This window comes from Penicillium soppii (assembly GCF_028829465.1).
Source record: "Penicillium soppii strain IBT 18220 chromosome Unknown utg000005l, whole genome shotgun sequence".
Taxonomy (NCBI): Eukaryota; Fungi; Ascomycota; class Eurotiomycetes; order Eurotiales; family Aspergillaceae; genus Penicillium; species Penicillium soppii.
Window position 1 is genome coordinate 2728586 of NW_026643235.1, and position 25855 is coordinate 2754440.

General features: G+C 48.9%; 11 protein-coding genes across 11 annotated transcripts; 8 read left to right on the forward strand and 3 right to left on the reverse strand.

Moving 5' to 3' along the window:
• Positions 1-915: 915 nt before the first annotated feature.
• N7529_006466 (putative C2H2 transcription factor) lies at positions 916-3323 on the forward strand (the record flags this gene model as incomplete). Its single annotated transcript, XM_057241993.1, has 4 exons — positions 916-2047; positions 2100-2514; positions 2578-2873; positions 2929-3323. The coding sequence occupies 4 exons, from the start codon at positions 916-918 to the stop codon at positions 3321-3323; spliced, it is 2238 nt and encodes a 745-aa protein (XP_057097352.1).
• A 237-nt stretch (positions 3324-3560) lies between these two features.
• On the reverse strand, positions 3561-3872 carry N7529_006467 (uncharacterized protein; the record flags this gene model as incomplete). The annotated part of the gene is made up of 1 exon (XM_057241994.1): positions 3561-3872. The coding sequence occupies one exon, from the start codon at positions 3870-3872 to the stop codon at positions 3561-3563; it is 312 nt and encodes a 103-aa protein (XP_057097353.1).
• A 1385-nt stretch (positions 3873-5257) lies between these two features.
• N7529_006468 (uncharacterized protein) lies at positions 5258-6405 on the forward strand (the record flags this gene model as incomplete). Its single annotated transcript, XM_057241995.1, has 2 exons — positions 5258-5333; positions 5393-6405. 2 exons carry the CDS (start codon positions 5258-5260, stop codon positions 6403-6405), a joined length of 1089 nt encoding a protein of 362 aa, XP_057097354.1.
• Positions 6406-6654: 249 nt separating this feature from the next.
• Positions 6655-6834, forward strand: N7529_006469 (uncharacterized protein; the record flags this gene model as incomplete). The annotated part of the gene is made up of 1 exon (XM_057241996.1): positions 6655-6834. The coding sequence occupies one exon, from the start codon at positions 6655-6657 to the stop codon at positions 6832-6834; it is 180 nt and encodes a 59-aa protein (XP_057097355.1).
• Positions 6835-7509: 675 nt separating this feature from the next.
• On the forward strand, positions 7510-9280 carry N7529_006470 (cytochrome P450; the record flags this gene model as incomplete). The annotated part of the gene is made up of 4 exons (XM_057241997.1): positions 7510-7644; positions 7697-7912; positions 7980-8003; positions 8051-9280. 4 exons carry the CDS (start codon positions 7510-7512, stop codon positions 9278-9280), a joined length of 1605 nt encoding a protein of 534 aa, XP_057097356.1.
• Positions 9281-12052: 2772 nt separating this feature from the next.
• On the forward strand, positions 12053-13262 carry N7529_006471 (uncharacterized protein; the record flags this gene model as incomplete). Its single annotated transcript, XM_057241998.1, has 3 exons — positions 12053-12128; positions 12240-12370; positions 12477-13262. 3 exons carry the CDS (start codon positions 12053-12055, stop codon positions 13260-13262), a joined length of 993 nt encoding a protein of 330 aa, XP_057097357.1.
• Positions 13263-13741: 479 nt separating this feature from the next.
• N7529_006472 (putative actin polymerization protein Bzz1) lies at positions 13742-16267 on the reverse strand (the record flags this gene model as incomplete). Its single annotated transcript, XM_057241999.1, has 6 exons — positions 13742-14133; positions 14191-15319; positions 15388-15468; positions 15527-16054; positions 16143-16169; positions 16229-16267. 6 exons carry the CDS (start codon positions 16265-16267, stop codon positions 13742-13744), a joined length of 2196 nt encoding a protein of 731 aa, XP_057097358.1.
• Positions 16268-16777: 510 nt separating this feature from the next.
• Positions 16778-18578, forward strand: dbp5 (ATP-dependent RNA helicase DBP5; the record flags this gene model as incomplete). Its single annotated transcript, XM_057242000.1, has 6 exons — positions 16778-16862; positions 16972-17128; positions 17198-17695; positions 17760-17997; positions 18053-18253; positions 18306-18578. The coding sequence occupies 6 exons, from the start codon at positions 16778-16780 to the stop codon at positions 18576-18578; spliced, it is 1452 nt and encodes a 483-aa protein (XP_057097359.1).
• Positions 18579-19502: 924 nt separating this feature from the next.
• On the forward strand, positions 19503-20813 carry N7529_006474 (uncharacterized protein; the record flags this gene model as incomplete). The annotated part of the gene is made up of 1 exon (XM_057242001.1): positions 19503-20813. The coding sequence occupies one exon, from the start codon at positions 19503-19505 to the stop codon at positions 20811-20813; it is 1311 nt and encodes a 436-aa protein (XP_057097360.1).
• A 256-nt stretch (positions 20814-21069) lies between these two features.
• Positions 21070-23405, reverse strand: N7529_006475 (transcription factor domain-containing protein; the record flags this gene model as incomplete). Its single annotated transcript, XM_057242002.1, has 5 exons — positions 21070-21432; positions 21486-21777; positions 21830-22250; positions 22299-23044; positions 23341-23405. The coding sequence occupies 5 exons, from the start codon at positions 23403-23405 to the stop codon at positions 21070-21072; spliced, it is 1887 nt and encodes a 628-aa protein (XP_057097361.1).
• A 570-nt stretch (positions 23406-23975) lies between these two features.
• Positions 23976-25456, forward strand: N7529_006476 (putative GTP cyclohydrolase II; the record flags this gene model as incomplete). The annotated part of the gene is made up of 3 exons (XM_057242003.1): positions 23976-24080; positions 24138-25094; positions 25148-25456. 3 exons carry the CDS (start codon positions 23976-23978, stop codon positions 25454-25456), a joined length of 1371 nt encoding a protein of 456 aa, XP_057097362.1.
• Between the last annotated feature and the right edge of the window lie 399 nt (positions 25457-25855).

Here is a 25855-nt window from a genome sequence, read left to right on the forward strand (position 1 = left end):
TACACTATACAATAATGTGATATCACGTCCACTTCGCTTTCCCGATGAAGACGACTCGCTGCACCCCAGCAATACCGATTTACTTGCATGTCCGGTTCGGCTAGAGTTTTGCACGAGCCTTCTGTGCCACGGTCTCCGGGCCACGAAGATAAAGAAATTATAACTCTGTGTCATGAATGTTCTACGTCTGATGTACCTCATGGAGGCCTGAGCATGAAGGCATTCTGAGGTCTGATCTCTAGGATCTGTCACATCCCCAAGCAAACAGTTACCAGGAGTACAGGTATTGATGACGATTTCAAGATCAGGATTTCGTTTACGGGGATGGCATTCCACCAAGGAAATTCTTTGAAAGAGGGGGTAAATTTTGGGGGTTAGACCCTCCTGCATTTTCTTCAGAGTTCCTTGCAATCATGTTCTTCACCCTCTCACTAGTTATAGAAATTCTTGTTCATTTCATTGCACGTGATGCTTCTTCTCCTGCCATTACTTATCGATTCCGCAGAGCTTCATGGATCAACTGGAGTTATTGATCCGGCAGAGCAACCAAATTATGGAGATGTTCAAATTCTGCCAGTAAATTCCACACTATAACTTTTACCATAAAGTACGTCAAGGTGGGGTTTTTCCTATTGTTCAACCCGACTATATACGACATCAAGATGTCTACACAACCGCATATACCTGCTGCCAGCAAAGTCACTGCTCGTCCAAGAGACCTTAGAGATGTTTACTATATTAAACAATATCATCGGCAATTGCAAAAAGAAAAAACCATTGCGTAAACCGAGGAAAAATCAATTACCGAAGAAGTCATCCGCGCCAAACTCTAAAGACACTGATCGCCCCACAACTCGTCCCCGCAAGTTCCAACTCTTCGGCTCTTGATAAATTTCAAATTTCTATGTATGAACAATGTCGACTGACAGTTCTTTACCGGAAGGACATACAGAAGCGTCAGCGCCAAAGTACGAATGCTCAGTATGCTTCAAACGATACAAGCGGCGTGAACATTTATTTCGCCACATCAGCTCCCACACATCGCAGCGGCCATACCAATGCAGTTCGTGCGATGGGGCCTTTCAGCGTGCTGATGTTTTGAAGCGCCACCTTCGAACCTGTGATGGTGGAAGATCGAGAGCATATACCCGGAGACGGGCTTGCGATCGCTGCGTCCGCCAGAAAAAGGCTTGTAGCTCACATCAACCGTGCCACAGTTGTGCAAAGAGAGGCACTGAGTGTTGGTATCCGACAGATTCTGGGTCTGCAGCACGTCAAAACCAGCAGAGCACCGAGAAACACTCACCAAAAGAGCCGGAAGTCGATACTCAAGTGATCGGTCTAACGCCTCCGGCGTCGAATACAATAATGCCGTGGGGATTTACCGTCGAGGACTTGCAAGACTTTGGCACAACTCCAATAAATCCTCTATTTGACACAGGCTCCGCTCAATACTCTGGACCATGCTGGCCAGAAATTCCACCGTTAGCCCCTGAAGCCCCGTCAATATTCGAAACACCCCCGTCGAACGAACAACGTCCCCAGCAATCGCTACACTTTTTAGGTAAATTCACTAGTAACACAGGCTTGGTATCAAGCTTTGACTGTGGGACCCACGAACAGAGGGAGAAACTCTCCGTTGAGTTGGACCGGCACATCTCGGCCCAGCTACAACAGAGCATCATGTCATTGCCGACCCTCAGCATGAATGTTCCCTCACCTTTGATTTTGGAGACCATCAGTGATACAAGCTCCACCGATGAGTTCCCCCTAGATTGGTTCAATGATCCATTGTCCTTCAAGACCCACGAGATCCTTTTGTTGATCGAAGAGGTAGTCACAATAAAACCACGGAACAGCGCCGTGACGCTGGACTGGTCACTGACACTCAAGAGTGCATGTTTACAATTTTTTTCGCCGTCAAATTTACGGCGGCTTCTGGGCTTTTACTGGGCGATATGGCATCCCAATGTCAACTTCGTGCATCGGCCAACTTTCGACCCTCTAGCAGCAAAACCCACAGTCTTAGCTGCAATGGCTCTTATCGGTAAGCGCTCCTACAACGCTATAATGATATAGACTAACGTACCTCTTCTAAGGCGCCTGCGTATCTCCCGATATGCCCGATAACGAAGATGCTCGAACTTGGTTCAATTGTGTTGAGGAGATGGTCTTCATTGACGATGACTTCAATAGCGATATGACCTATCCGCCATGTGGCAGCATGGTAGCTCAGCGACGCAAGATACAAGCCCTTCAAGCTGCATACATAGTCTGTCTTTACCAAAATTGGGAGGGCACCGATGCGAGCAAGAGTCGTATTCGACGCTACCGCTTTGCTACACTTGTGTCTGTGAGTGGATATTACTCTCTTGCTGATCGATTGGAATTTGCTAATGATTCGAAGACGGCTAGAGACATTGGTATCACATCTGCTATGCATTTGAACTATAGCGAGCAAGGTCGACACGATTTTGAATGGCGGGAATATGCGGCCAGAGAGGAGTTGATCCGGTAAGTCTGGAACTCAAGCAACTCATTCTCAATGATTGATATACTGTTACTGAATTTTTGCAGAGTATTTTCCTGGGTTTATTTATTCGATACTGCGTTTGTTATCTTCAACAATCTACCTCCGCGAATGGTCATCAAAGAGATGAGATTGCACATGGCAACGCCAGAAGCCTGCTTCCAAGCTACCACAGCAGACGAATGCCACCGTCAAATCCAACTATTTCTTCCACCAAGAAGTCTTTACTGGTCGATATCATTCCGCGGAGCCTTCGAGTCACTATGCAAAACCGATCCCGCCGCCAATTTCCGTCATCTCCTTGCCACAATGTGTCCCTTGAATTTATTTGCATTGACATCAGGTATGTTGATTTCGTGACAATCAGTCGAAAAGCGTTCTAACCCTTATTGCTGCAGCAATACACTCCCAAATTTTCCAATTCCGCAGCGCAGTGGGCAGCTCCCAAATCCTCACCCCGATTCGCAATGCCCTGAGCAACTGGCGCGATATCTGGCACTCATTCTCGACGACATTCCCCCAAGGAATATCACCCCACAAGACGATCGAAGACCCCCACATTCAACCGGGGGAACTGTGGACACGGATGGGATTCTGTCGCTACGCGCCGGAGTACTGGCTTCTCGCGAACCTGATGGCGGATCGCTTGGCGGTGCTCGGAACGTCTCAGCAAGAGAATGAGCTCGAGCCACTGGAAGAGGGACCCCTGGATCCTTTCTTGAACAAATATGACCAGACCAGCATGCGGCAGGTCAATGACTTGATTATGGGCTTTCAGACGTTCCAGATTTGAAACTGTCGGGCCCTGTTGTACAATTTAAACTGGTTTTTATTATGGGACATGAAGTAAATTCGATTGGTTCATCCACGCAAGTCTCGTATGACCTTCAGAATGGAAATCGCGATCGCTGAAACAATACAAATCTTGAACAGAGGCCAGAACGCCGGTGATGGGTATTGACTAATGTGCTGATATCAGCATTGAGCAGAGCAAAAGGCAACGCAGAATTCTTAACAATAAAAGGCCCACTCACTCATTGTCATCATCGTCGTTATTATTGTCATCATAAGAGCCCAGACGAAATCCCGCCTCGCGTTCCGACTCCAGCCTCAAAGCCTGATCCTCTCTCCAGTCGATCGTTGTTTCGTGACGTTTGGACCGCCGAAGTACAGCTGCTACTGGTGGTGCGTCGTGTATTGAGGGTGAGATGGGCTCAGTTGTGTGCTCGAGGACTTCCTTTGTGTTTGAGATCGGTACGGACCGAATCTTTATTGTGGCGCATGTTGCATGAAGACAAAAGAGGAGGACGAGAAGGACCGTGAAGAACGGCCGGAGGAACATTCTTATCTTATCTGTTTGAGGAGGAGTAGGAGGAGGTAAGAGTAAAGGCAGAGTGAGAGATTTAGACTACTTTATTTGGGTTATCGGGGACCAAGTGAACTAATGTACCTTTCTCGACTGGGGACTAGACCTTATTTGGGTTGTAGATCAAGACTCCCATGGCATGCGGAGCAACTCTTGGCGCTTATTGGATGATAACGTAGTCTGTGGCTCAGTAGGCTTGGCAGCGGACTTAAGCTCTGGTTTCTCGGTGTTGATTACTGTGGAGTTTGCTAAGGACTTGGCTTTTCAGACAAATGGATCTAGATACACATCTATTTTAGTGTATGATGGCTAATAATATTGGACTGAAATATAGTAGATAGAAGAAAAATTGAACTTATAACATATTCCTTTCTTATATCATCCATCCACGTGTTTCAATTTTAGGTTCTACTACGTACGAATATACGTACTCCCAGAGCAAATGAGGCTAAATCGGCCACGCCAGTTTTCTTTTGGTTAGCGCACGGGTTTTAAGTGGGCAATCGTTGAACTAGAGTTGTCAGAACGCTGTCTTTATCTTTATCTAGCCCTTATGTCAAGTCAAGCTCAACATTAAAAATGTTTATAAGTTCGTATGCGTCTTTCGAACGTGTTTCACACGGCAATAATTCTAGCGAGAAGTCCACGTTTTCTGGTACCCGAATATCCCCCGAAGTCGAAAGCACAACCACCAATAACTATCCCAATCAGACCACACCTGTAACTATTCGGCATGTCCCACAACCCGGTGAATGCCGATTCCCCGGACTCTTAAAATAAAATGTTAATCATTTCTTGGCATTCCAGAATTCCTTGGGGACCGACTCACTCATCAAGGCAGCAAAATTCGGAGATCAGATATGCAAGTGGCTGACAGCCAAGAGATCCACAGTGGAGATATTGTTCACCATAACGTCGAGCTAGACCCTGGTTTATGGTTTATAATTTGATATGATTATAAATACAGATTTCTTAGAAGAAGAATCGGGGCTTAGATGATATTGTGTACTCAGAAGCTCAAGGCAGCCGAATATCAACACCCATGGTCCTGGGTGATATTGTGGTTCTTGTCACTCCTATGTCGGCGCTCTTACCATATACTCGTACCCCCTCTACTTGGCATGGTCTTATTCCCGGGGGGCTTAGACTGGGACCTTTTGAAATTATTGGATGACTGGGCTGTATGTCAGCGACTCTTTCGTTCTCGTACCTATACGTACATTGCAGGAGAGACATGGAATCAGCCAAGGAATTGCTGGGCAATCATCGGATGCATGATTTATGTGTAGATATATATAACGTCGAAGTTGTCGCTCCTATGTGTCTTGGATAGCACACAGTACGGAATTATAACGCCTGGAATGAAGCAATCAAATCTGTTCGTCTATATAGTCTCACTTGTATTCCTCGTTCCGGTGTCGGTGTCAGCTTTACCATGTGAGCATGATGGCAGTCTTAAACCCCGAAGTGATCAGTCGAGTAACCAACCTCCTTAGCCGAAGCAAGCGCATTTCGATTTACCAATCCAACCACATACCCTTCTCTGAGTGATGGCCGACCGGTATCGGCCTTTGATATCATCACTAACATCGACGAATTAAAGTTTGCGATCAAGTTCTCCCTAAAAACAAACGACGACCTTATATCACAAGACGCCACTGTCCAGCATTCAAATAGACGAACAACGGGCGAAAGACAGTCCATCCCCAGGCTCTACCTGACCAAAGGATCAGTATGGATTCAAGAAAGAGCGGGCACAAAGTGGGAGGACGCTGGATGGGCACGCTTTGCTGTCAGCCAAGGTAAAGAAGGTGTCTCGTTTGATGGAACGTTCACCCTCTTTGACTCGCAGTACGAGGTGCAGCTGGAGGGAGATGACAATGAGTCCCCGAAAATGATAGCCCACAAACGCAATTCAGACTTCACAGTCGGCAATCACACATCGCACTCGTGCGCCACTGCACATGAAGAGTTCCTAGACAAACGGCAGCTTGGATGGAATGCATGGGGCGATAATCTGGCAGAGAACATTGGAAATACCTACGGTTGTCCGAACGCAAGACGGATTGCCAACATCGGTATCATGACCGATTGTACTTACAGCGCAAGCTTCAATTCCTCGGAATCTGCCCGCAGATACATCTTGAACATGGTGAACACGGCTTCGGTTGTATTTGAAAATAGCTTCAATGTCTCCCTCAGCATTCAGAATCTGACTATAAGTGACGATGAGTGCCCAACGACTACCTCGACATCTACGTGGAATGCTCCATGTTCCGAGGGCGATTTGAACTCTCGTCTTCAGAGTTTCTCCTCGTGGAGAAGCTCAATCAGTGACACGAACGCATATTGGACTCTTCTGACCGGATGTTCAGTGAACGGAGGCGAGGTCGGCGTCTCTTGGATTGGCGCATTGTGCAATTCTGGGTCTGGATCTGGTGCAATTAACGGCGGAGCCAGCGCCAACGTCGTTGCGCGCACACAGTCCGAATGGCAGGTTTTTGCGTAAGTGAAGCAGCGGCATGGCTGTTGAATTTCCTAAGATATGATGTTATGTTCAAGCTGACGCATCTTCATAAAAGCCACGAATCCGCTCATACATTCGGCGCTGTCCACGACTGCAATTCCGATTCCTGTGGAACAGGCTCATCGCAGTGCTGCCCGATGTCTGCTAATACCTGCGATGCCGGTGGACAATACATCATGAATCCTGTATCTGGCCGGGGTATGACGCGTTTCTCGCCCTGCACTATAGGAAATGTTTGTTCTCGGATGGGGTCAGGGCAGGTTGATGCGCGCTGTCTGGTGGACTCCCGCAATGGAAACAGTACTGGCACTGGTGGACAGTGTGGGAATGGTATTGTCGAGTCTGGAGAAGCGTGTGATTGCGGGGATGGGTCGTGTGACGAGCAGGATACTCAATGCTGCGACTCTGTGACATGTCAGTGGAAGGGAGGTAGCGAGTGCGATAGTTCGGATACTGGAATAGGGACTGGAGGAGGAACTGACCAAGGGGGAAATGGCAGCAATGGCCGGTCAAGTCGTGATTCGTTTTCGTCGTGGATTGATGATCATTTGACGCTGGTTATCGGACTTGCTGCGGGTATTGGAGGGGGTTTGCTGCTGTTGGTGCTTGGTTGTGTTATCTGTTCTTGCAGACGTGGTCGTCCAAAGAGTCCCAAAATACCAATTCAAAGATAGCTCAACTTTACGGCCTTCACGAAAGCGATGTGATAACGAAGTTTGGGAGGGTTTGCAACCGCTCCCAGGCATTTTGCTACCCAAAGTTCTATGATATTATGTTTCTCTCCAGCTATGAGTGATTGTGATGAGAAATAACATACATAAAAGTAACGTTATACTTTGTCATGATCTTGATATTTCCCCACGAAGTCCGCAAATGCCCACCTCCACATCCGCAATTATGCACACCCCACTCTGAACTCCGATGTGATACTACATTGACCAAAGTATGTCAAGGTTGATAGAATACAATGTCATTGGTGTATATAAAGTATCGGGCTTGTCGTCAACAAGTGATGCTAAGCCTCGAGAAACAGCTCTGGCAATCATATAATTTTGAGCATTAATCACACCGCAAGACCAAAGAAATATGCTTCCTATTACTCTATTGATAGGATCAGCTATTGCTGTATTGGTACTTTCTCGCATTCTGAGGATTGGACGACGACCCAAGAACTACCCCCCAGGACCATCAACGTTGCCCCTGTTAGGGAACATTCATCAAGTAAGACTTAGCAACGGGATTCATTCAAATCGAACTAATCTTATATCTCCAGATGCCTTCCCAAGATGCCCATCTTCAATTTGAGAAATGGGCCCGCGAATATGGCCCCATCTACAGCTTGATGTTAGGTACTAAGTGTCTGATTGTCCTATCCAGTGATGAGACAGTGAAGGAGCTTCTGGACAAGCGGAGTGGTATATACTCACATCGCCCGGAGTTGTACATTGGGCAAACTTTGTGCAGCGGTAATTTAAGAATGCTAATGATGGTGAGCTTGCAAGAAGCGACCAAATAGTAAGATGCATTATAGCTAACCATGTCATGTTCATCTCTAGGGTTACGGTCCAACATGGCGCGGAGTAAGCAAAACAATGATCTTTTGGATATCTAATGCTGACTTATGTAGTTTCGCAAAATGGTACATGGTCTGCTCAACGTCACTACTTCGAAGAAATACATACCTTACCAGATGTTGGAGAACCGACAGCTACTCTACGAGTTCCTCACGCAACCAAAAGGCTTTTTGAAGCACATTCGACGATACTCGAATGCTCTCACAACCACAATGGTTTTCGGATGGCGTACTCCAACCTACGAAGACGAGAAGATGATGCAGTTATTCGACGGATTCTCAGAATTTGCAGATATCAACCAGACCGGAACAGCTGCCATAATTGACTTCTACCCATGGCTACGAAATCTGCCCGACTTTCTACTCCCAGCACAGGAAAAGGCGAAGGAACTCCACAAACACGAGAAAGAATTATATCTAGGCCATTGGCTGCGTGCGAAGGAAGAAACCCACCAGAAGAAAATCAACCCCTGCTTCTGCGCCGGAATGTACTCAGCCCAGAAAGAAGACGGATTCAGCGATGACCAAGCCGCATACATCTCCGGAACTCTCCTAGAAGCCGGCTCAGACACAACATCGAGCACGCTGTACGCCTTCATCCAAGCGATGCTGCTATTCCCAACCGTCCAGCGCAAAGCCCAAGAAGAAATTGAAAGAGTCGTAGGCCCATTCCGCCTTCCAGTCATGGACGATCTATCCGAGCTACAATACGTGCGGGCTTGCATGAAGGAAACCCTCCGCTGGATGCCAACGACCATTCTCGGCGCTGTCCCGCACGCCGTCACCCAAGACGACGAGTACAACGGGTATTTCATACCCAAGGGCGCGGGCGTGCTGAATAACGTGTGGGCAATCCACATGGATCCCAAGCGCCATCCCAGTCCTCGCACATTCAACCCAGACCGATACGCAGATGACCGCCAGAGTTTCGGGGATGCCGCGGCCAACCCGGACCCGTCGAAGCGGGATGTGTTTACGTTCGGCGCGGGCCGCCGTATCTGTCCCGGGATCCATGTTGCCGAGCGCAGCTTGTTTCTGGGCATGGCGCGGATTTTGTGGGCTTTTGAGATTTCGCCGGAGATCGATGGGGATGGGATGGAGATTTTGCCGGATCCTGATCGGTTGACGCAGGGTTTTGTGTGTATGCCTGAAGAGTTTCCGGCGAGGATTGTGCCCAGGTCGAGGGAGAGGGCGGATTTGGTTGTGAGGGAATGGAGGGATGCCGAGAGGGATTGTTTGGATCCAGAAACCAGACAGTGGGTGCAATCGCCTGTCGGGGTTTGAGCTATGAACGAGGCTTTGTCTTGATTACAGATAGCTGTGTTGTGAGAATGAAATGCTGAAATTGCGCTACCAACCCCGTATCATAGAGTCACAAATGATCCGGGCAGGGACTGCAGAACGTCCATTGATAATTTGACAGGTGAAGAGCAAGAGATTCAGTCCATCTGGATTCGACATGAAGGAGCAGATGGTTAGTGGCAAGATGTACCGAAGAAAGCCAACCAGAACCGCACAAGACCCGAGGAAAATGTCCACGATGAGGCTCAATGGTAATATCTCCTTTGTACCAAAGTCTCTTTTGTTACTGCTTTCTACCTAGATGGTAATTTATAAACCAAACAGAATGTACCTCGGCACCACAAAGCCCATCCTGCCAATAAGGATGTCCGTACAACACACAACACTCGAGAGGGAATTACCATGGCCAGATTGGACCCTGTCTGGTCCAGGATTTATGCAGGAATGTGTTATGAGCTATATAAACGAGCGAACAGGGTGCTTTACCGACGAGGCGTGAGAAGGATCGCACTCGAGACGTAGATAACGTCGCGCGGTGTCAGGGAGTGATAGGAATTCACATAAATAGGCCGGTCTGCACCCTTCGTTTTCCATGGTCTTTTCCAGGATTACTTACCACAGATGAGAATATAGGATATCCTCCAGCGACCGCGAAGTTCAGGAGTTTACTGTCGCACAGGCGATTGCAGGCAGCAATATCACTTTCGGCTATCCCCGAGCTCAAGTATTCGAAGTAGGTGAAACACGGTTGCTGCGGGAGCGCGTTTTCGAATGATTCAGAGACTTGAGTCTCTGGAATACGAGGCCTTGGGCAGATTCGATAATCAAGGACACACCGGCCGGGGGTTAATTTCCATATCGTCATGAAGAGATGGTAATGCTGGCTGTCAACTCGTCGAATGCTGCATGAGAAAGAATTTTGCTAAGGAGATGGGCTTCGTTTTGTGTCTAAATGCAACCGTTTGCCTTCAGTTTGGGGAGCAGATAAGCAGACGAAAAGACGTTGGTCGCACTGAAGGAAGGGGGAAATGAAATGGCAGCATTCCTGGGAACTCAGCCTCCCCCCTTTCGATTCCAACTGTCCTTTCCGTGTGACCTGGCAGGCGACGAAATTTTTTTTGGAGTCTGGGAATTGAAAAACGGTGAAAGATCCCGTTTTTGAGAAATCATTGGGAAGGGAAAATGCCTCAGGTATATAAAATGGCGCATACTGGAGCCATGTGGAGTACATCCGCCGCTATGGCGGTTTGATTGCGAGTTCCGATCAAGTTTTGATTTCAAGCATTAATGATTGGAGTACGCTGGAGCTTAATATTCCTTAAATTGTGCTAGAGCTGTTTTGGGACCGAGGTATGTGCAAAGATTTACGGACGTTGGGAGAAATTTGCGGTCTACTTCGTTTGGCTGCTGCCTTGACGGGCATAGTGAAACAAGGTCATGATTGTGAAACATTCCACCATCGGGAATCGAGACTACTGCGGTTGATGGAATGGTTCAGTGTAACGCCACTAAGCGAAGGCTAGCACAGCACAGCCACCTACCAACCAATCTAAGGCCTTGGCCATGATTAGGGCTTGGCTGACAAGAGTACTAAGAGTACTAGGATTCATAGATATCTGCTGGCGATGCACACCCTACTTCGTGATAATAGCACTATTTAAACGTGGCGGTAAGCGATCTCCTGACAGTAGTTTCTAAGCCCTTGTTGAGCCCAGTTTGAATAGAATATTCTAAAAGTATGGGGGAGCTACCTAGGTGCTATAATCAGGGGCCGTAAATATATCGGCCGTATCGATCACCAGTGTGGGAAACTTGCAGCTCCCGACATGTGGGATATGACCCGTGCACGATTTCACCAGCCCCATGGTGGAACGGGCTTTATTTCGTTGCCGAGATGAATTAACTATCGAGTATTGAATCTCGAGTCATGAGCAGTTCCAAGTCTCGGTATAACGAAGAGAGCAATTCCGAAAAAAAAAGTACAGTGAGAAGGATGCAATGTATGAGGGATTTGTCGCCAAGATCTAGCACCAATCTGGCAGTCCGGGGGGAACGTTCAGGTTCGGTTTATGACCTGTGTATATTACCTGACTTTTCCGGGTCGTATCAATTTCCGTTATGGATTGTGTGGATGTTGCGGTCAATTTTGAAGAGCCCCCAACCGAGGTTTTCTTTATCAAGAAATCCCTCATAGCTATGCTGGAATGGGTTTTGCTTTACTAAATAAACTAGTGGTTTTATTTTATTTGAACTAGTGTAACGAGAAATTGTATGCTTAACGAGTTAGTGATAGTATAGCTTAAGCTAGTTTAGTACTTTGATAGTATTTTTTGACTGTGGCCGTAGCTTCTCAGACCCCATAACGACCCACGCCCGTGTCAAAAGTACCTCATGGTATACATATGGAGCTAGTACATATCTAGGCATTGTTGTCAGATTCAAGGTCCAATCAAGGATTAAGAGAACGAAATAAGTAAAAACATTTTGCTACAATGTACGGAAGCCTCCAAAATCTGCATGAGCCAGTCGTAGATCATGTGGCTGAGAGTCGAATCATACCTCGAGGCTGGTTTCTCACGACACACACTTTGGCCGGAGTAAGTAAATTGAAAAATTACTGTGTCATCCTATGTCATCAGGACCTTCTAAGGTACTGGCCCCTCAGTCCAAAGGTCGATCTCCTCAGAAAAAAAAAAAAGGTATAAATGCTGGCTCCCGTCCGCACACAATCTTTTCCTCTCATCTTAACGAGTGATGCTTATCGACGGTCAAAAGTGGGCTTGTGAAGCTTGTATACGGGGCCACCGTGTAACCAGCTGCAAACATCATGGTGAGTACCTTAAAAAAAAGCAAGAGTTCTTTCCTTGCCCATTAATCCAATATACCACTACTCCGACTACCACTACATAACTTAAATCCTAACAATTTCACCCGTCCATAGATCGACCGTTGATTCGCATCAAGCGCAAAGGCCGCCCTTTCGCTACATGCACGATATGCAACGCAACACCGTGCACAGCACCAGCCGAGCACGCGCGCGCAAAACGTGACGCAGAGCTCAAATGTCCAAAAGTAACGCAAACACAACACAAGCCAAGAAGACGCCATGTCTTCGCCACATGGAAGAAAGAGAAATTGCAACGCCATGGTGCTGATTGCTTTTTGCTCTTGTTTCTAGAAAGCCTCCCACGGAAGACTCTATCCGCGGCATCATAACCCCACCGGTTTCCTTCCCATTGCGCCTCGTCCCGGTCCCGGTTCCGCATCGACGCCAGTGTCGAGGTCGAGCTCCGTGAGTGTGAGTGGCCGAAAGGCAAAGACCTCGACCTCCTCAGGCGCCGTGAACAAGTCGATGTCAAAGTCTAGATCGGGTTCAAAGTTCGATGAGTCTGAGGTGGGACCTTCGCGGTCGACTTCGGATGCTTCGTCGGCGGGATTGACTCCCGTTTACCATGATGCCGTTGGAGCAGGAGAATGGTCGGGCTCGGAGGGGGAGTTTTCAGGAAATGAATCTTCCGGTCATACTGCGTCTTTCTCTGCGTTGAGGGTGCCGGTTTCTGCATCCGAGCAGACCCTTAGCACCGGGCAGGGTTGCTCCCTACCGAACTCCGCGCCCGGTTCGTTGTACGAGTATCCTATTGTATCGGAGGCTGAAGCCGCTACTGCCCTGTTTGATCCTGCGTATTCGCTTTTGCCCGCTACCTCCGCGGTTTCGGATCCTCGGCTCGTGCAGACGTTGCCAATGGTTAGTCCCTTTGAAGGAGTAAATCCCTTCGAATTCCCTATCGATCCAGCGCTGGCGCTGGGAGATGGTGGGATGGGGTATTTGGATGAGATAGATATGGACATGGAATTGCCTGCTGCGGAGGAGGTGTTTCATGTGGAGGATTGGTCGAGGTATATGTGGTCGGCTGAGACTGGGTTTGAGCATATAGATACGGGGTTTCCGCCTGTATCTGGATAACATTAGGGGGCCGGGTTGTGAGCCCGCTTAAGAATTCGCATGATGATTGATGATAACGATATGCTTCTATAGCCGTACATATAAAATGGAAAGCAGAAACTGATTCTAACCATGGACCTATTGTAACGAGTCAAGATGAAGATGAGATGGTACGGTCAGACTGGTAGGCATGCCACTAGCTTTGGGATGTTAACATGTCAAATTCAATTGGGAGTTAGAGGAAACAAGGTATACTATGCTATATCCGAGACTTCGCGAATGGATGCCAAGCACGAATGCCCCCCCAACGCTCCTCGCTGATGCAAAACCATGGTGGCAATGGCACTGAAAATGCAGACTATACAGAAGAAGGGAAACAACGAAAGCAAAATAAAGAGATCAAAACGATGCCAATGTCCATCTTGTAAACAGCCACGGAAGGAGATGCTCTGCAAAACGCCCATCAACCAATGTACTATATACTGCGCAGACATCCCCGACTAAACCTCCTGGATATAGTTTGCCGGAACACTCTTGGTGACACCGCCCCGCTCAACATCGGCCCATCCATCTCCACTGTCGCGGGTGATCAGAACGAACCGATCGCCCTCTGTCATGTTCCATTCCATATCACTCCGGGCTTCGTACTCATACAACGCCTCGACATACTGGACCTTCTTGGCTCCTCTACGAGGCGCAACGGCTGGCCCCACGCGTTTCATCGCAGCGCTGCCGGCCAGTGACGCAGAGGAGTTCGAGTACGTTGACCCGGGCCGGTCAGTCATGGCGGGACTGGCAGGGGGCCCGGGTGATGGTGTTGCCACAGCCTCAACATATGCAGTTGGAACAAGACCTTCACTGTTCCCTGCGCGGATACGCATCCAGCCACCGTCTGGGGAACATGGTTAGCAAGTCAAGTCGTTGATAGGAGGGGAATGTAATAACATACCATCTGGCTGCAGGATTGTCACGTCATCACCCTCGTCCACAGTGACTTCATCAGAGCTAGTGGCTTGATATGCGTAAATCATCTTGCCTCGCGGTTCTTTGGGTTTTGATTCAATTGGCGGGGGTGCAGTCATGTACGCGGTCGGAGGCGGTGCTAGCACCCGATGCGCCCTCTTCGCGGCTGGCTTTGTCTCTGCAACCGGGGCTGGTGCCTCTTCTGCCGGTGCTTCTGGAGTGGGCTGAGTAGCAACATTCGATACAGACCGAGCCGTGCTGGCTGCATATCCAGAGCTAAGGGAATTCATGGTGTTTTGTCGCGTGAGCGTCGGGGCGGCAGTGGATGCTGCAGCAGAGTCGAGGTCAACAACAGGCACGGAGCCGGCCTGCTCCTGCCGCGTAGCCTTGAGCTTCTTCTTGTCTTCCTTGGTCTGCTCGCCCGGACACTCTGCGGGTACCTTCATTTGGCATTTGCTGTGACAGGTGTATCCACAATCCCGGCAATCAAAGCCCTTGGCAGACAATCCCCAAATGCGCTCTCCGCAAAGATCGCAGTTTGTCGGGATTTTGAAAGTTTGTGAGCGGAAGTTGTGATTCTGGGCTCCAAGTGACAGATCGCCAGCTACAGCGATGATGGTTGCTGTTTCTACCTCGGCTGTTACCCATTTGCGATCCACCTCGTGCAAGGACTCTGTCGTGTAAAATATGGATCGAAGGACGTCCAATTCATTTCGATTATCCTTGCCGCTGAGAATATTCTCTCGTACTTTCTTGCCGGCGTCCACCTCACGCTTCTTTCGATCTGCCTCAACTCGGAGTTCGCGGACTTGAGTCTTACTCTTACCTAGAACATTGCGCAGGAACACCTTGGCTGCTTCATCGGTGATCAATGAGGCGTCATCGTGCCATACTGTACTGGGTTCGAAGCCAAAATTAGCAGGTTCTTGTGATTGTGTCACGTTATGTTGGAGGAACATCAATGAGTCCAGTCGTGGGTTGTTGCGAGGAATCTCAACGAGAAGGTTTGCCATGATCTCCGTGCTGTTTTGGAAGGAGGACTTCTCGAGCTGGGCGGCGAGAGTCCACATCACGTTCATTTTTGCCACTCGGGTTTCGTTGAGGTGTTGTAGGCCCTGATAGGAAGGTATGAGAAACGTTGTTGATCCAAAGTATTAATGGTGAGAAGGCAAAAAAATCTTACATCGATCAATTCAGGGACATATTCATGGTAGAACTTTTCCTTGAGCTTATTTGTCACATTGATACTGATGAGGTAGAGATTCTGTCTCGAAGTTAGCTTGTGAGTGGGACGAAAAACCATCGGTTTCAACAAGCCATACCTTGTAGTTATTCATTTCCAGTATTTGCTGCTGATATGCCGTTTGTGCCTTGCTCTTGCCATGATCAAAGGCTGATTCCATCTTCTTCCTGCGGGATTCAACCTCCTGACACGCACCATCATATTTTCCCTTTGCCTTTTTGAGATCGCCATATGCTGCGTCCCGCTCCTTTTCCAGTTTTCCATGATATTCAACATGGGACTTGCGAATCTCCTCATATTGAGTGGCGGCTTGCTTCAAAGGATCCGCCACTTGCGCTATTAATTCGGATCCAAACTTGTCTCGCTCGGCAGCGAGAGATCCCACGGCATTCAGTTGTGTTGTCCATGTCGTGAGTGATGCGCTCTCGAGAGATCCCGGGGTCAAGGTAGGTGTATCGCCGACACTTAAGGGGCTAATCTTCTTGGACTTTCGATCATGGTACTTGGTGCACAAGGCGGCTAACTTGGAAGCATATTCCTTTTCGATAACGCTGCGTTCGCGGTAGAATTGATGTATCTCGTCCACCCACGATATACCGTTCGAGACCTGTGGCAAAGCATTATGCATTAGCTCCGATCCAGCGCACGCAGTAATCCGATGGGCCGGTTGCGGGGAAGCGATTTCGGCGACGTACCCAACTGTTGACAGGCTTGAAGGAGTCCTAATGTTGTGAATTGGTTAGCTACAACATATGCGACAATAGTCAATCAATAATCTTACCTTCAGCTCTGCTCCGAATTGTGGAGCAACGTCGGCCATGGCTTGGTTGAGGTCGCAAGGCAGACGCGCATGAGACAAGCGCGGGGAAATGGAAAGGCCAAACAATTGAAAAAATACTAGGATCAGTATTCTTTGCTAATAGAGGAGTGAGGGTGTCTCAGTATGAATCAAAACATAGATTATTGTCAAAAATTAAATAGCATTCAATGAGGTATTGAAGCATTGATCTCAGGCGGGGAGAGACCTCCGTCCTTCTATGGCCCAATTGGGACTAGTTTTGTTTCTTCCTCAGGCGGCGAAATCTAAAGAACCTTAGCGTCCTCTTCCGCGAAGTTGTCCGATGCTTCATTCAGCGATTGTTCTCCATTGGGCTATCTATCTCACACTCCCATTCTTGGTGCTTTACTTGAACTGAAGCTTCTTCCAGTTTAGTTATCCATCTGTGGGCGCATCCCATCTCATTACAAACTTTTTCTCTTTACCCCACGATCACCCCGCTGCTTTCCTTCCCTCAACCTGTTCTTCGCGTCATTGATCGAATTATAAGCCATGTCTGCTGAAAATACCGAGTCCGCCCCTGTCGGCGGTTCCTTGGCCGACCGTATCACCAAGCCCGACGAGTCAACCCCCACCGGTACGAACGAAACAACGCCCTCACCGTCGCTGTATCTTCAGTTCCACGACCTTCAGTCCACCGTGATAATAGCCTGGCTGATAGCTAATACATATGTCATGTTTCACAGATATTGAACCCCCAAAGGAGGATGGCGCTTCTGCCCCTGCGCAGGGTTCAGCGAACCTTGAGGAGCCCGATTACACTGTCGCGGTGAAGTTGAGTGACTTACAGGCGGACCCCAACAACCCTCTTTACTCAATTAAAACCTTTGAAGATCTTGGCCTGTGAGTTTCTACGTCAGTCTACTTGCGCAAACGTTCCATGGGCTTACTCGGTTGTTTCCCCCACCCCAGTGATGAGCGCATTCTTAAGGGTCTCTCCACCATGAACTTTCGAAAGCCTTCCAAGGTCCAGGAGCGCGCTCTGCCTCTTCTGATGAGCAATCCGCCCAAAAACCTGGTTGGACAGTCGCAGTCCGGCACTGGTAAGACAGCTGCCTTTGTCCTTAACGTCCTGAGCCGTCTCGATCTCTCCACCGAGCAGATGCAGAAGTCGCCGCAAGCTCTTATCCTCGCCCCAACCCGTGAATTGGCACGTCAGATTGTCGGCGTCATTCAGCTTATGGGACAGTTCCTTGATGGCCTCACTATCGGAACTGCGGTTCCCGCCGATTCGAACGCTCGCCCCTCAAAGATGGAAGCTTCGGTTGTGGTCGGCACACCGGGTACTGTTCAAGATATGATCAAAAAGCGCATTATGAATGCCACCACATTGAAAGTTCTCGTCTTGGATGAGGCGGACAACATGCTGGACCAGCAAGGGCTGGGAGACCAGTGTATTCGTGCCAAAGCGTAAAGACTCCCCCCACCAACATCTGTATTTGCTTTGTACTAATACGCAGTTTTTACTCAACAGGATGCTCCCTCGTGATGTTCAAATTGTCTTGTTCTCCGCTACTTTCCCCGCACACGTCTACCGCTATGCGAATAAATTCGCCCCCGGAGCCAATGAAATCACTCTCCAACACGAGGAGTTGACTGTTGAGGGTATCAAGCAACTTTACATGGATTGCGGCAGTGACGAAGAAAAGTACCAGAATTTGGTTCAGCTTTATGGACTGCTTACTGTTGGATCTTCCATCATTTTCGTCCGGGTATGTACCCCCAATTTGTTTGGTTGTTTGAGTGATCCTAACTAACAACCCCCAGACTCGTGCTTCTGCCGCTGAAATCGAGCGTCGCATGGTTGCCGAAGGACATACCGTTGCTTCGTTGACTGGTGGTGTCGAAGGATCCCAGCGTGATGCGATCATTGATTCTTTCCGCAGTGGTGAGGCCAAGGTCCTCATCACGACCAACGTTTTGGCCCGTGGAATCGATGTCTCAACTGTCTCTTTGGTCGTCAACTACGTAAGTTCTTATTGACCTCTCGTTTAACGATGAAAACTAATTTTTCCCTCAGGATATTCCCGAGGAGTACACTTCCGGCCAGCGGACCCACACTCCCGATTTCCAAACCTACCTGCACCGTATCGGTCGTACTGGTCGCTTTGGCCGCATTGGAGTGGCCATCTCATTCGTTTCGAACCGTGAAGAATGGGAGATGCTTCGCAAGATCCAAGACCACTTCCAATGCGTCATTGATCGCATCGATACTAGCGACTGGGATGAAGTGGAGGAGCTCATCAAGAAGACGATCAAGAACACCCGAGCTCAGGCTAAGTTCGCTCAGTGAGTACGCGAAGCCCGGAGTTGATGTTATTCACTTGCCTCCGTCAACATTTTTCATCGACGTCACTGGCCAAACTATTTTATGTTTCATGTTCTGAAGAGTGACGAAATCTCTTCTCTTTGCTGCGGGTTGGCGGGAGGTCAAGAAGGGAAATTAGATACCAATTTGCGCATTGCTGCGTCTGCAGCCCAATTTACTTCCCGACACTATCCTGCATCCTGCTATCCGGACGTCGCTAAATTCGAACGGCCGGATTCACTTCATGCATATCAATCGGCAATGACGGATTCATGTTATGCATATCGAATTGTCAATGACATGTGTACTTCTCTTGCTCGTTTTGACTTCCTTGTAGACGCCCGTCTTCGCTCAGTGCATTGACTCCCTAAATTTCACCGGTGACTTGCCGCTTATTGTATGTGTGTTGGAGGTCTAGAGGTACATCAGGTAGGTCAATCGACCGAATTACGGAAACATCCAGTCTAATCAATAGTATCAGAACCCTTAAAGGAGCAATCACGGGCTCATGACACTAACGTTGGAATAAATGCTTGGCCCTTCGTATCAACCCGTGCTCAGGGCAATGGCCCCATCAAATACGAGCACTAACAGCAATCACTGCCAACCTTCCTTTCTTGCCAAGGACTCCAGTCCAATCACATCGCTAGGAATGAATCTAATCCCCTATTTTGACACACCCTGACCTTGGCGCTGTATAGCGTTCACGGCCTACTCATTTCCTCAAGTGATGGTGGCTTTTCGCTTCGAAAAGTGCGGCTGTATTAGGCATGGTGAAGTGGGTGAGCCTCCTGCGACTCAGAGGGATGCTTGAAGGATATATAGAGTTGAGCCCTAGACTGACTCTACTTTATTTTTTTTTTTGCTTCTCTGCTAATCTCGGCGGCTTCAGACCAAACCTCGAATATCATGAAGCTACTCAAAATCTCTCTGCTTCTAGCGCAGACTTTGACCTGGGGTGCCATAGCTTCACCATGGTTCGGTACTGAGTACGTTGCGGAAGTGGAATCAACCATAGGATCTGGGTACACTGGGCAATATATCACAAGAGACGCTGCGGTCGTTACCTATACAAAAGTGATCACCCCCACAGTACCAAATCCCACAGTCCTCAGCACCCTCACCGACATTGAGTACAACTTTTACGGCGATGTTACAGCAGTCCAGCTTGTCGTTGAGCCCACAGCTGGCGTGATCAAAACGAGCTACAACTATGCCGATCACTACGCTACAGTGACTTATACGGCGCCCTCGTCTTGTTCTTATACAACAAGCCAAACACTTACAACCATCATTCCGATCTATGTCCCGGGAGCCGCAGAGGATCTCGTTCACCCAAGCGTTGTCACTACCACGATCACCTACCAATACATCACAGAAAGCTATACAAGGACTAGAGCGATGCTAGATGTCTCTGATATCCCCACCAGCGTGTACTCCTCCGCCAGCTCCTATTACAAACCATCCATGTACAAGACCTGTGACAGCTATTACAGAACAGGACGTACCACGTACAGCGGCGGCGGCGGTTCAACCAGCGGCAGCGGTTCAACCAGCTACTCCGGCTGCAGCAAGTTCGTCTGGTACATTGGCGGCTCAGAGTTATCCGGTGGATACTGTTGCTCGGACGGATGCCACTACACGTGGGGAATTCCGCCATGGGGTCTGGCCCTTGCGATATTTTTCGGGTGGTTCGGGCTATTCCTGATCATTGGCTTGATCGAGAGCTGGTTCACATTCCGCCGTGCCATGCTCGGGCAGAAGGCTCGTCGTGGTCTCCCGTACGGATTTGCCTGTCTGTGTCCTATTATCTCTTGTCTGTCGCTCATCACAGTCAAGAAGTATCCTGCAAAATCACAGGAGGAACAGGCCTTCCTGGTCGCAAGATGGAAAGATATGTCTGCCGGCTCAAGTCTTGGAATGTGGCTGAAGTATCTGTTCCGTCGAAAGGATCCCGCCGCTGTCGCACTTGGTCGCCCTGGGCCTGTGCCTGTGCCTACTGGTGTTCCGTACCCCCCACAGGGCGGCCCCTGGTACCCGCCTCCTGTGGGTGCTCCTGGCGCACCGCCTATGGCGGTTTTTCCTCAACAGCAGGGTTATCCACCTCATGGGAACCCCCCTCCGCAAGGTCAGCCCGCTCCTCCACCTATGAGTGGGGTGAGTGAGGCGGGAGATGGCCAACCCAAGACCGTGGAAGTGAGTGAGACGGAAAGAAGGTGATATGTATCACGACGTTGAGAGCTTATAGCTGTCGCTGAACATGGATGATGATGATGATGTTAATGTTTGTTTGTGGGGTTTTATTCTATTCTATTCTTTTATTTTAGTAATACCATTGCTGTTCGAACAATCTCAGTGCTAGGGCTAAAGGTTTGCAGGAGCACATGATGCTAGAAAATGAGATTGGATGTCAATCAGCCTTTTTTTCCAGCGACATATATACAGAGCACCTGGGTATCAACGTCGAAATAGTGCTTTAGAACAGCCACTGATTAAAGGCGACGCCAAAATCCATATTATTAAACAAGTCCAATCCGTCGACCTCAATCATTGAATCAAAATTGATGAGGGAAGAGTCACCCAGATCTTCAGCGGCGAGGACAGACTGCGGCTCCAGAATCTCATCAATTATCTTCGAGAACACCTGACTCGCTCGCTGAAAAAGAGCGTAATTTGCGTTATCAGGGCGCGCAATAGACTCAAGATGCGCGATGAAGACGCTCAAATTTCGGATCAGTGCTGATCTCGACGAATCGTAGAGGAATGGCTCGCCCGTGCGCTTTTGATGTTGAAGCGCTTTGATTAGTAGACTTGCACTGGGAAACCCGTATAAGAGGACCTGCTCTCAATTAAATCCTGAAAAATTAAAGGTGGTATTGGGGTAACACAAACCGTCCATGTGAAATCAGGTTGTATGTCGACCATCTGCTCGCGCTGCGTGCCTAGGGTCAAAACTGTTGACAGAATACCCGCACTCACGGCCAACAACGCTGGATTTCCTCGAGGATTGTTCTTCCCGGCTATGAGCCGCTGGATGAGGAAGTCGTTATAGAGATATGCTAGGTACGAGATAATCATCATGAGACAGACTGCTATAGGAAGATTGTTGTCCCAGCATTGGGGGGTGTAGCGGAGGTGGATCGGCAGCGCCTCCCATGCCAGATGGCACCGCCGGGAGATATCCCTACGTAGTGTCAGCGGCTACAAGAAGAAGAAGAGAGTGATCGTACACTCACTCAAGCATGTCTTCCATATCAGGTGTCAATCTCCGGAGAGAAACCTCGAGAATCTCATCCCGGAATGTGCTCACGATGAAACGTACGCGCATCCATGATGACCGTTGGACGACCCCATGGAGACTCCAACCGTTCTCATCAATGTAATCATGAGAGTAGTCTAAGACCATGTTATCGGTAGCTAATGCCTCATCGCTGATATCGAGAGGCATGCGGCAGTCTGCGTATCGCCATGGTATTCTCGGTGGCCTGCCGAGGAATGTGGCGATGCTTTTGTCAAGTTGGTAGGCCGCAGCAAACTGCCGCCGACGTGTCTCCAGTAGGAATTCTGGTACATCGCCTGAGCTCTTGGTGTCTCGGTGGAGACCAAGAGCGAAGATATCAGTGGAAAGCTCACCGAGCCGGTTCCAGCATGATGGGCCTAGAAAGTGTCAGTGCAAACGTAATAGCTAAATTGAACTAAACATACTGGAATCGCCATTGACTAAATCTGACAACAGGAGATTTTCATGTACCAGCCATATTGTAAGATCATTGAGTGGCGTGAGGATTTTGCAAATATACAACGCGGCGTCACTGGCCGCAAGCATCTTGCGTGCATATTGAGATCGCGAGGTTTGGCCATCTGTGAACTTGTCTCGGGCGAGCCCAAGATATCTTGCCCGACCGGCGAGCGCGCACATGATCCCAACAATTTCGAGACGAATAGTTTGACCCGTGAAGAGAGTGTGAAAATCTCTCCCTCTCGTCGAAGATGGAACTTCGAAGATCTCAGATGTATTTTGAATGATGCGCACTGTGAGAGAAGACGCCAAATCATCAAGGTTTTGATTGGATATACTTTCTTTGCACATGGCCTGCATCGGACTGATGCTGTTTAGCACGAAAGGTGCCGCGATCACGGCGCTTTGGCTCAAGGCATAATATTCTCGGATCAAAGCCTCCACTGAGCTGAAGTCGCCTAGGGTTAATAGAACCTCGGAGATCTTGTGGACCCAGTAGGGGGGCAGGACTCTTTGTGAGGACTCCACATTTTGGCCTAGGCCTTGGCCGTCTGATCTGAGGTCGACATCCTCAGTTAGAGGGGATACGAAACTGGTTGGGCCGAAGTAGCCAGAAAGGAGTGGTTGGGTGCGGGAGGCTGGTTTTGAAGTGCTTTCCTGCACCTCGTTTGCCACGTATGAATTGAATGATGTTTCATTCAAATGAGGGTTCCTGGGAATCAAGAGCCATAAGAGTCATCGAATGCGTGCAGAAGCTACGAAGCACATTTGGGGGGAAGGGGCGGCACTTGGCTCAACCATTGGGCAGCCACTGATCGACATAGATCGTTTGACGATAGGACAAAATAGATTGAATATACTTGTATTGACATACCTTGTTGATGGAACTCGATCAAAAGGTACTCCTTCTGCCAGTGGGAAAATGCGACGGCCTTTCGGCCGCGTCAGGGGCGCCGGATGATAGAAACAACGAGTGGAAAGACCACGGTCTCTACAACGGGTACACACTGGTAATGTATGGTCGCAGCGGACTTTGTCTCGGCGACATGGCTCGCAAGAAGCTGGTTTGCCATTGCGGCGACGGGAGGTACTGTGGGTGGTTAGTGGGCACTAGCAAGGCCACTTTACGTCGGCAATAAATGAAAGGCAAGTTATTCACCTCATGAGAAATTAAAATTTGAGGGCAAACCCTCCTTTTGGGCACAAGACAATATTGTGAAACCCTGTAACACCAAATGCCTAACAGCGAGAGAGGGTCGGCGTTCACAACTCCGACCAGTTAGAAATGAATGCCGAAAGAACTCCGGTGGAAACCGGTGGAGACAATTGATTGTATAAAATGGGTCTACAGTATAGTATGGAGTATTATGTATGCGATAACCTCGACAGCTCTAGAACAGTTTGATAAGTGACCGCTACTTGATTTATACAAGATACTACATCAAAATCAACCAACAATAATAGAACAAGTATGTACCTTTTGTTTTGCTGCACAATGAGATAAGCCCCCCTCTGCGATAACGTGCGGAGAGAACAAGTCACATGGACAACCCCCCTCTCTCCCTCTTCTCTGCCTTTTCTTTCTTTCTTGAACTTCTCTCATTCTGATCCAGAGAATATAAAGTATTATCCAAGTATTAATAATGTTGAAAACAGAGCCTATCGTCACCGAGGTGCCGGTTGCCCCTGCCCAGCAGCCATCCCCAGACTCCCCAACAACCAACACCCGACACAGCAATCATATTATCGTATGAGCGAAGGGACTTTCCCCGGGCCAATGAATGAGAAGCTGACATTGAGTATAGTTGACCACATATCCAGGCCAGAGCGGCATTGAGCCGGTCCCTCTTGAGTGGGGTGCCGCCGATGCCAAATCCCGCGGGCCGATAGTTGTATCGCGCAGTGGGAACCTCCTCAAGCGCCGCAATGCCATCGGAGCCCACGGCGGCAGCTACAGCATCTACAATGCTCTCGCAATTGCCGCAGGCGACTTGGATGCGAATTTCCGACCGGACTTCCGCAACTCCGAGCCCACCTTCAACTTCCCTTGGCAGGCTGCGTGGGCGGATAAGACCAAGATCGTCTCTATGGATCCTTATGGCCATGACATTGTCAACCAGTTCAAGGAGGAGCTGGATGCGGGTTGGGATATTCGTCCCACCATGGCCGTCACTCGTGCTAACATGAAGCTCGCGGAGATTGCTGATGACGTCAAAAACGGTCTGCTTGACGTCGATGGGTCGATTCTTGTGGACTCTTCGGGCGAGGTTCGTGTAACCAAGGTTGCTGCCGAGCCGGTTTGGTATCTGCCAGGGGTTGCCGAGCGCTTCGGCGTGGATGAGGGCACTCTCCGTCGGACTTTGTTCGAGCACACTGGTGGAAGCTATCCGGAGCTCATCACTCGGCCCGATCTTAAGACTTTCTTGCCGCCCATTGGAGGCCTTACCGTGTATATCTTCGGACCTCCAGAGCGTATTTCAGACCCGAATGTCAAGCTGGCCCTCCGAGTTCACGATGAGTGTAACGGCAGTGATGTCTTCCAGTCGGACATTTGCACTTGTCGACCATACTTGGCCTTCGGTATTCGGGAAGCCATTCGCGAGGCTCAGAATGGAGGCAGTGGTGTCGTGATCTATTTCCGCAAGGAAGGTCGAGCCCTGGGAGAGGTGATCAAGTACCTGGTATACAATGCGCGCAAGCGTGGAGGTGATACTGCCGATAAATATTTCACTCGGACAGAGAACATCGCCGGAGTCCGAGATGTACGATTCCTAGCCCCAGGGACCTTTTGCACAATGCTTACCTTTTTTTGCAGATGCGATTCCAAGCACTCATGCCCGACATCCTGCACTGGCTTGGTATAACGAAGATCGACCGCATGCTGTCAATGTCTAATATGAAGCACGATGCGATCGTCAACAGCGGAATCGAGATTGTCGAGCGTATCCCCATCCCCGACGAGATGATTCCTAGCGACTCGCGGGTTGAGATTGATGCTAAGATCCAATCGGGATACTTCACCACTGGTAAGCAGCTCACAGACGCAGAGCTGGCTCAAGTCAAAGGACGTGGTTGGGAGAAGTGGGAGGACATTGCTGTAAGTCGGAAACGAGTTCCCATGTAAAGATTAGTTACTGATTTTTTGGCAGCATTAAATTTGGGTTTGGTGTCGAATTTCGGTAGTCTTTTTCTTTCTCTCGCTGGAGATTTCGTCAGTATGATCTTAAGTGTGTTCATGATACAAGGAGTTTATTAAAGAGAAAAATTTTACAAGACGGGTTGCCCGGTGTCAGCAAGTTCAAGTCCCAGTAACCGATGTAGAAAAAACACACAAAGGTCCTCACCAGAAACTCGGGGCACTTCCGAGCCTTGAGGGGACAGGCAAGCGTCACGCGATGGAGATAAGGCTCATCATCGGCACCCGTGCCGACGCGGATTCTTTTCGTTTACTTCCCCGCATCGTGTGTATATTTATGAAGGGGTAGTCTAAATATAGATGTATTGACAAAGCGTCTAGTTACAT